We start from the raw sequence: 9840 nt of genomic DNA on the forward strand, positions 1-9840 counted from the left end.
TACATGTATATGTATACATATACATCTCTCTCTCTCTCTCTCTCTCTTTCTCTCTCTGTGAAAGTATCTGTCATTACAGTATCGAAATGTGATTGTTTCAGTTAGTGGAATAGTTTCATTTTTAAAGTGAAAGTATTTGACATGAGTGTTTTTGTTTCACTTTTGACACGTAATACTTAAATAGTGGAGGAGATATTATGTTGCCGTGGGCTCGAACTCTGCAAGAAGTTAAAAATTTTTTTGACTAAAACACAACTGGAACCCTAAGTAAGGCATGTGTAAACTTTGAATGAAATTGGTTGCGTAGTTCTCGAGTTTTAGGGATTCATACAGACAGACAGACACACATTCTAATTTTTAAATATATAGATAAACAAATCTTCAATAAAACGTGCAAAAACTGGGATAACAATAGGAAAACGCATTTAATTTTAAGAAAACTGGCAGCAGGAGAACATGAGCATAACAGCAATTATGTACTCCTGGAAAAACCTTCTGACATAAACTTTAAAGATACAATAGACATATTGTGTAAAGTTTTTAGTGAGAAAAGCTTGTTGTTCAATACATGTTGGAAATGTTTGAACTTAGAAAAGAACAATGAGGAGGACTACATCACATGCTGGTTGAGTTAACAGGGAATGTGAAAAGTTCAAACTGGATGAATTTGCACCAGATATGTTCAAGTGCCTGATATTCACTCAGAGAAAGATGCAGAAGTAAGAACAAGAAGTCTCGCTAAGCTGGAACAGAACCAAGCATAAGAAGTGAAAGAATAGCAAATTTAAGGCATGACACAGAGAAAATTCAACATAAAGATTGCTTCCAAGTGAAAGAAGTGTGAAATAGGGAGAATAGAAATCAAGTGTGTACTAAAATACAGTACAAACAGGGCAAGAATCAGGAAACAAACCCATGTTTTGGATGTGGAGGTCTACACCTGAGAAAAAACTGCCCAATTAAGAAAGCGGAAGGTCTTCTTGTGGAAAAATTGGACACATAAAAATACATTGTAAAAACCAAGATGAAAAAACATTGGAACAAAAGAAAAACAAACAGTATTTCATCGAAAGAGAATAGTAATGTAACAAAGAGAAAATTCGTAATTGTAAAAATTAAAAATATAAAAGTAAAAATGCAGTAAGAGACTGGAAGTGAAATTACCATTGTGAATGAAAAAATTTGGAAGTATATCGGCAAGCTGAAATTACGTAAATCTACAAAAGTAGTACATGGTGTTACGGGTAAAAGATTGTATTTGTGAAAAATAGATATTAATTTTCAGTATGTTACACACCTGTATTCACTTTTGTCTCACCTGTTAATGAGCCTTTTTTATTAGATGCATTCTGTTATGTAAATGTATTCATTAAAGAGCACATAGCCAACGGTATGTTGACTAGTAAAAGAGTTTTGTACTTTATTTTCAATGAAAATGTTTGAATGAAATATGGAGAAAGAATAAAATCTTGTACCAATTATAACTGATTTTAATTAATTCAAATTAATGTATCTCATCTTGAAAAGTGACAAAATTGTTGGCAGTTGACATCTGGGATAATTTTAGTAACAAATCAGATAAAATGCATTAAGAATTTCATGGCCCTGCTTGATCTGTAGAAAAGGTGTAGGTAGAAACTCTATAAGATGTACCCAGTGCAAGCTATGGATGCATGGGAGGTGCAGCAATATCAAAGGCAGGTTAACTAGGAAGTTAGTTTTTGTATGTGGCAGATGTTCAGGTGCAATAAACACTGAAAATGTGCAGAAAACAACTTCTGCCACATTCCAGGGAGAAAAAACTAGACGTAGTTGATAGCTTCTGCTATCTGGGTGACCAAGTTAGTATTGGGGGAGTGTGCGCTGAAAGTGTAGCTGCTAGAATAAGAATAACCTGGGCAAAGTTCAGAGAGCTCTTACCTCTGCTGGCGACAAAGGGCCTCTCGCTCAGAGTAAAAGGCAGACTGTATGACACATGTGTACGAACAGCCATGCTACATGGCAGTGAAACATGGGCCGTGACTGCTGAGGACATGCGTAAGCTCACAAGGAATGAAGCCAGTATGCTCTGATGGATGAGTAATATCAGTGTGCATGCCCGACAGAGTGTATCTTGAGAGAAAAGTTGAACCTAAGAAGCATCAGTTGTGGTGTGCAAGAGAGACGATTGCACTGGCATGGACATGTGGCAAGAATGAATGAAGATAGCTGTGTGAAAAAATGCCACACCCTAGCGGTTGAGGGAACCCATGGAAGAGGCAGGCCCAGGAAGACCTGGGATGAGGTGGTGAAGCACAACCTCCAAACATTAGGCCTCACCGAGGCAATGACTTGTAACCGAGACCTTTGGAAATATGCTGTGCGTGAGAAGACCAGGCAAGCCAAGTGAGACCAAAATCCAAGGCCTCTTCCAGGGATGTAGCTCGCCCACTTACGCGTAACATTCCTTCATTGGACACTAAACTCCGCTTGCGAAGACCTGTTGAGGCAGGTGAAAGCGAAATCGTGATGGCACCTGTACCAGTGGAGCACTAAGAGCACCGTCCGAGCGTGATCGTTGCCAGAGCAGCTGTCTGGTTTCCGTGCCGGGGGCACGTAAATAGCACTATTTGAACGTGATCGTTACCAACATTGCCTTCCTGGCATTTATGCCAGTGGCATGTGAAAAGACATTCGAGCGAGATTGTTGCCAGTGCTGCTGGACTGGCTCCTGTGCAGGTGGCACATAAAAAACACCATTTGAGCATGGCCGTTGCCAGTACCGCCTGACTGGCTTTTGTGCCGGTGGCACATAAAAGCACCCACTACACTCTCAGAGTGGTTGGCGTTAGGAAGGGCATCCAGCTGTAGAAATTCTGCCAAATCAGATTGGAGCCGGGTGTAGCCATCTGGTTCACCAGTCCTCAGTCAAATCGTCCAACCTATGCTAGCATGGAAAGCGGACGTTAAACGATGATGATGATGATGATGATGATGATCCATAATATTATTGCTTTTAATCCTGTTAATTCAATTTACCTACCCACAAAAGTCCAATTTAATCAGAAACATCAGCTAAAATTATGTAACTATAAACCACTGGTATATAAGCACCCACTGACAAAATTTCAAATCAGTGTGTAAAAAATTAACTAAGTTACAAGCAAATATTGCAGACACCTCTCTTGAACCTGAATTATTCAAAATTATGTGAACAAATAAGCATTACATTTGACAGATTAATCTGAACACTAAAATTCTATTCAGATAATTTCTCATTTGTACAACACAAATTTGAACACTGCTCTCTGGTTTTGCAAAATAATTGTTTGTGGTCATGTGATTATTTAAAACATAGGCAGTATGATTTTGTTGCACTTTTTATTGTGTGGGCGAACTATAGATACTACTACTGAACACGTGACGAGTTTAGTCTTGTGCTGGGAGCTGAGTGACAGCAGGCAGTGTACGACAATGTGTGAGGTGGTTGGTTCGGAGTCTACTGGAAGTTGATGCGAGTGGTTTATGTAGATAGTTGGTTTGAGGTCAATGTGAAGCGGTTGAGGTTGAGCAGTTTGTGTTGAACAGTTGGCACAGTATTTGGTGTCAGAAGAGGGACATGTATGGTGATGGTGAACATTAGTGGTTAATGTGATCAGTGGCATCTTTGCTGCTAGGAGAACAGTTATAAGTCAGTTTGATGTGACAGTGAATGAGAGTCAGTTATTGTGAACAGTGGCATCTTTGCTGCAAGGAGAATGGGCGTAAGTCAGTTTGATGTGATGGTGAATGTAAGTTAGTCAATGTGAACAGTGGTGTCTTTGTAAGGTAGAAGGTTTTGAAATTGCTTTGGAAATACTGTAAAAACCCATGTAATTTATGCATTCTTTTTTGCAAAAATAAAAAAAACTTTAGGAGTGCATAAATTACATGAGTAGATTATTTCCAGAATTTTTTAAAGAATTTTTTGTGTTGATAAAAGACATACAAAACATAAACATTTGTACCAGAAGTTCACTCATTAAATGTCAGAATAGGTTTTTACAGAAAAATAAGAGCTTAAATATAATGAAATTGACTTTTATTTATGCTGGACAGTATAATGCTTACTTTTTCTGCAGGAATTTACTAAAATCATTTGTGCTTATTGGTAATTAAACTTAATTTGTAACACCTGTGCACATTTATCAGCTTTGTTTTTGTTGATAATTCTTAACAACTTTTCCGGTGATCCTGATTTGAGAAGACATACAGCAGTATGCTAAAGATCGGACATAATCTTGTGGGCAAGAAATGTAAAATAAAGTTTATTATAAACAACACAAACATTTTGTAATTTAATAGCTTTCAATGTGATACCTGTTAAACAAGAATTATTTTTATTTAATGAAAATTTAATAAAATTTCATCATAAGTGAAATTATGCTAAATATAACTAAATTGGAAACATTTTCCCCCTGGCCATATTGATAATTTTGAAAATGTTTGGGTGCAAATTTTATCGTGAAAATCACCTGTGTAAATTACACTGGTGCGCAAATTACATGGATTTTTACAGTAGTCAGAGTGAACTTGCCAATGTAAAGAATGTAGAATGGTTACTTGACTAATGTAAATTCGGAAGTAACAACAGAGTCTAGTCAACAAAAAGAAAAGATAACATAATGAATCATTGCACTGGTGAATAAAAAGAAAAGCTCACAAAAACAAGTCTAAACATTTCAGAGGTAAATGAAAGAACTCTAAAAAAACTCTCTTAAGAACTGTCTGTTTATTCCATAAATGCTTATTGACCTCTTAAAGTTGTTTTATCTTGTTTATACTCAATGGTTTTGTTTGTTATTGTCAACTCTTCTGACTTCTGTAACTACCACTTCTGCTCTAAGCAAGTTTGCTTGCTGAGCTCGCCTGAAGTCTCCTAAGCTACAGATATAGACTGTTGGAGCTTATTGGTTGTATTGGGAGGCTGTGTGGGGTGTAACAATATAAATATATTTCCTATTCTTTCATAATGAGTTTGCGTGTTTTCATTTTTGTGCTTTTTTTCTTTGTGCGTTAAATAATTATACAAACTTTATGAATTACATGTATTACAGTAGATCTAATATTATGTTTATAATTATTCATACAATTATAACTATAAATTTTTAACTATTACTGAGTTACATATACAAGGAGGCTTTTTTAAATTTTAAGTAGCCAAAAAATTGTTAAGTAAAACTTAAGATTGACTTCAACTTGAAATATCTCAGCTGTTTGAAAAGCATACTATACTTTCTTTGTATTCAAATGAAAGATCTCCACCAGATGTATCTTTCCTTGCTAACTCCATAAAAATATATTAAAGAGAAAAAGAGTTATGCAGCTTTCAATAATTGCCAGTTGTAAATATATGTCTTGTAATTACAAAGATACTTCAATAACAACTTGTCAAAACAAGGCAAACAGAAAATCCAGTCTACAATTGTTTTGCTTTAGTCGACCTTCTCTCCTAAGTCACTTGATTCCTCATTGTTCATAGTTAGTCCTTTATATATTTTTTATTATTACTCTCTAGAAAATATTATTTCTGATAAATATTAATTAGAAAATTAATTCTAAATAGGCAGATGTCATAATATTCAATGTAAAGAAAGTGTTATTCAATTTTGAATTTCTAAGAAAAATGAATAGACATCAATTATTGATCAATAAGAAATGAAATAATATGAAAAAATAAGTTAAATTTATTATCAGAATAAAAATGATTAATTTTTCTGCATTGCTGGGGAAAAAAGTGCACTAGAATGAAAAATGCAAGCAAGGGATAGCAATATTCTTAAGTATTTAATAAACTGGAAAAATACAGGGCAAACAGTAAGCCTAAAATAAAAGAAGAGAGCTTAAAATATTTCAGCTAAAATAAAATTTGAATGGGTTGTCAATTAAGTAAAATATTCTAATAAGCCAAGCCATTCAATGCTGATCAACCATCTTTCAGCCAAATTATTTCACTGTTGCTAAGCTTGACTGTAAATAAATTTTAAATTGTTTTAATGTATGAAAATAAAGTGATAACTGCCATCATATTTTGTAACATTAGGTAGTTAAAATTTTTTTATTTACTAATTTTGAAAGTAGGTAAATAAGTTAAATGCTTGACTACAGTAAAATTTAAGCCTATTTAAGTAATCAGATGTTTTCTTTATTCTATTTTTGGCAAAATTATTTTACTTTACTTTAAAAATTTTAATTTTCAGTTAGTTAACTGTTTCTTAGTTCGTTTTACTGTTAGGTAAATCTAATTTTGCCTCAAATAAATGCAGATATCACAGAGTTAATCATAATGAAAGAAAATAAAGATAGTCTTTGTAGCATTGTATTAAAAATAAATAAACAAAAATGAATCTCTATTTCAAAAATCTTAAAACAACTTTTATTTGATTCATGGGGATTTATGATAAAGCATCAGATTATTTTTATTGAATTTTATATTTAACTGCAGTATTTTAAGCTCTTTCCTTTTATTTTAGGCTTACTTCTTGGTTGAAAGATGGTTGTTCAATATTGAATGGCTTGGCTTATTTGAATATTTTATTTAATTAGCAACCCCTTCAAATTTTATTTTAGCTGGAATATTTAGCTCTTTTCTTTTATTTTAAGGCTTACTTCTTGCCCTGTATTTTTCCAGGTTTATTAAATACTTTAAAATATTGTTATCCCTTGCTCACATTTTTCATTCTAGTACACTGTATTGGTGAGAAAGGATCTACAGACGTTGGGACTCACAGAAAGGATGAGAAGGGACCAAGACTCCTGGCAGTTCCCTGTGCTTGAAAAGTAAATGCTCGGTTGCTCTTGCATACAGGTAAGTGCTGGTGCCATGTAAAATGCACCCATGCCAGTGCTGCGTAAAAGCACCCAGAACACTCTGTAAAGTGGTTGGTATTAGGAAGGGCATCCAGCTGTAGAAATCTTGTGAAAACAGGCAGGGAGCTGAATGGCCCTTCAGCTGGTCAGCTCCTGTCAAACCGTCTAACCCATGTCAGCGTGGAAAACAGATGCTAACTGATGATGATGACTTGAGTACCCCAGTGGTCAATAATGGCAAGTCTTTTACTAAAAACTTTGTGATAATTATAATATTTTGGCTTGTATGTATGAGTATTTAATTCTTTCAATTTCAGCCATTGAAGAAAAATGTACATGAAAGTTTCTAATGAGAGTATGAGGATCTCAATAAAAATGACAAAATAACAGGAAAATAGGAAAATTATATTTATCACTCCCCAGACCCACTCATTATTCTACATTATGTTATTTTCTACAATAAATTCTCAACCTAATTTCCCAAATGTTAGACATGTATTCAAAACAACCAAATATATATGCAAATTTACACATGGGTACATGATATTACAAACAGGCTGCATACACTTTCTAAAGGTTTTCAAGGGACAAGTTTAGTTAATGCAAGAGTTGTGCATTTACAACATATGTCACATTCCATGGAAAAATTAGAAATGTACATAATAAACATTATTATTCATATTCACTGCAATAGTTCCTGAAGAACAATATTTCTTGTATATAGACATCAACACACCAAGGAGGCACCAACACACCTTGGCTTTCTGAATTTTCCATCTGTAACTTCAAATTATTTTTATACTTTGTTCTGCTCAAATCAAGAATACATGTGTGTATTGAAATAAATAGGCTAAAGTTAAATACATGACACCTTTCAGTAAGTTGAATGGCAAAGGTAATAGTGTAATATGGAGTAGAATGATATTGGAGTAAGTCTATATACAAATATATGTAGTGCATTAAATATATAATGAGACATAGCATATAATACATTTTGATATACAAACATACACACAAACATTCTCCACAAACTTGCCTGGTAAACCGACATTAAATTCAGTATCATTAATTTAATTTTTTTTCTTCTGCTTTTCTTAATTTGATAGAGAGTATCATCCGAAATGTTAGATTCTCTTGTTTTTCTCCACACTGGCATATTTATCTTTATCATACACTTCTTTGTTGTTTTTACATTTTATAATTCTTAGTTTTTTCAGTTGTGTTGTGTCTTGGCTCAACTGACACTATGTACTATTTGCTTGTCTCCTCTTTACTTCATAACATTCCTTGAGCTGTCTATTTGTTTGCATGCATGCACGTATGTATGTTATGTATGATATGTAAGTATGTATGTATAAGCATGTACATATACATATATGAATACACACAAATGTGCATTCACAGATATACATACACACATGTATATATATATATATCAGGTATTTTCAAAACAAGGAAGGGGTACAGAATTATGAAGAAAACTATGAAAAGGTCTGTTTGTAGTAGGTTGTGTCTGGGTGTTTGCTTTAACCTGCTTGATACTGATCTGTCCAAGATTGTTCCTGCTTCTGTGATACAAACTTCCTATTTAATGTGATGGAAATTAAAATGTTCCATCAAAACTTCATGTTATGTTGCAAACACAAGCTTAATGAAGACAAAATTATTTTACTAAATTCTTCATATTTTCAAATTTAACTGAAATATAGGCAGTGTATTTCAACATAAATATGCGGGCAAAAGTGTTAAAACTGAATATTGACAGTGATAAGAAAAAAACTCACCGGCTTAGAAATGATTGTTTAAAATCTCCATATTGACTGCTGCTTTTGTGCTGAGGGAAGTCTTCTGTGGAACACATTAATGCACAGTCTGTGCCCTCATAACGCATATGTAGAAATGGTTGGGTAGAAATTTGTTCCCTGGTAAGAAATAACTCATTATTTGCTCACTACATACATGTGTAATATGTTAAACATTAAGTACAACATTTGTGCATTAAACATATAGATATTCATTTATCACACAAATGTTATATTTAGGTATTAAAAACTGAATAATTGCAAGAAGTTAGGCATTGTATAGTACAGAAATGTGGAAGAATTATATATTCTTAATTTTTTGCATGCTTATGTGGTTAAGAACTTTGTTTTGTGACTGTGGTTCTGGGTTCAATCCCACAGCACAATACCTTGGGCAAGTGTTTTTTGCCATAGCTTCAGGTTGACCAATGCTGTGTGTGTGAAATTTGGTAGATAGAAACTGTGCACAAGTCCACAGTGTCTTTCTCTTTCTCTCTCATACAGCATTCCCACTTATCCCCCTATCACACACACACACACACACACACACACATGAGAAAGGTGACTTTGAAGTTTCACTGTTCATTGGTTTCATTAGATTCTAAAGGCTGTAAAGTTTCTGGACACTTTATGAATCTAATGAACAATAAAATGTTGAAGACACTGTCAAACTTTTCCTTCATTTGTTCACTTATTTTATGTCTATTTTAGACAAATATTGAATTAAAGTATTCATTTACAACTGGATGCTTTTTCCTGTTGCTAATCTTTATCTACATAACTATGCATGAAAATAAGCATATATATATATATTTGTAGTGTAGAATAAGATATGGATTCATGGATTGTGTGGCTATCACAAAAAGCTTCTGTAATGGACTTGACTATCAGACCACATAGTAATCCAATACAGAAAAGCGTTAAGCAGAGTGCCCATGCAGCTGAAATCCAGAAGATCCAATCAATGAAATTACTTTATGGGGAGTATATAAACCTTAAAATGTCCGGAGGTATGAGAGATAAATATATTTATTTAACCACTGACATCTTTAGGATTACAGTCATTTCACAGCCTTCTTCTGTAGTAATATTTTCAGTGTGGAATAAAATCATGTTTACTGTTTGCATTACCATTAATATGTATGTTATGGTTTATATATATATATATAAGTGGCAATATACAGGACACAGTAGTATATATATATATATA

The 9840-nt window shown here is 33.7% G+C and overlaps 1 protein-coding gene across 2 annotated transcripts in view; it reads right to left on the reverse strand.

Annotated features, from left to right (window-relative positions):
- LOC106867745 (5-oxoprolinase) overlaps window positions 1-9840 on the reverse strand; it is a 255283-nt gene that overhangs the window by 135065 nt on the left and 110378 nt on the right. For both annotated transcript variants that reach the window (XR_008266373.1, XM_052975150.1), the window contains exon 16: window positions 8613-8750. Coding sequence is in view for 1 of the 2 variants with exons in the window: in XM_052975150.1 (XP_052831110.1) it covers window positions 8613-8750 (138 nt within the window). In the remaining variant the exon portion in view is untranslated. The remainder of the gene's footprint in view (window positions 1-8612; window positions 8751-9840) is intronic.

The sequence above is a fragment of the Octopus bimaculoides genome, chromosome 20 (assembly GCF_001194135.2).
Source record: "Octopus bimaculoides isolate UCB-OBI-ISO-001 chromosome 20, ASM119413v2, whole genome shotgun sequence".
NCBI classification, from domain to species: domain Eukaryota; kingdom Metazoa; phylum Mollusca; class Cephalopoda; order Octopoda; family Octopodidae; genus Octopus; species Octopus bimaculoides.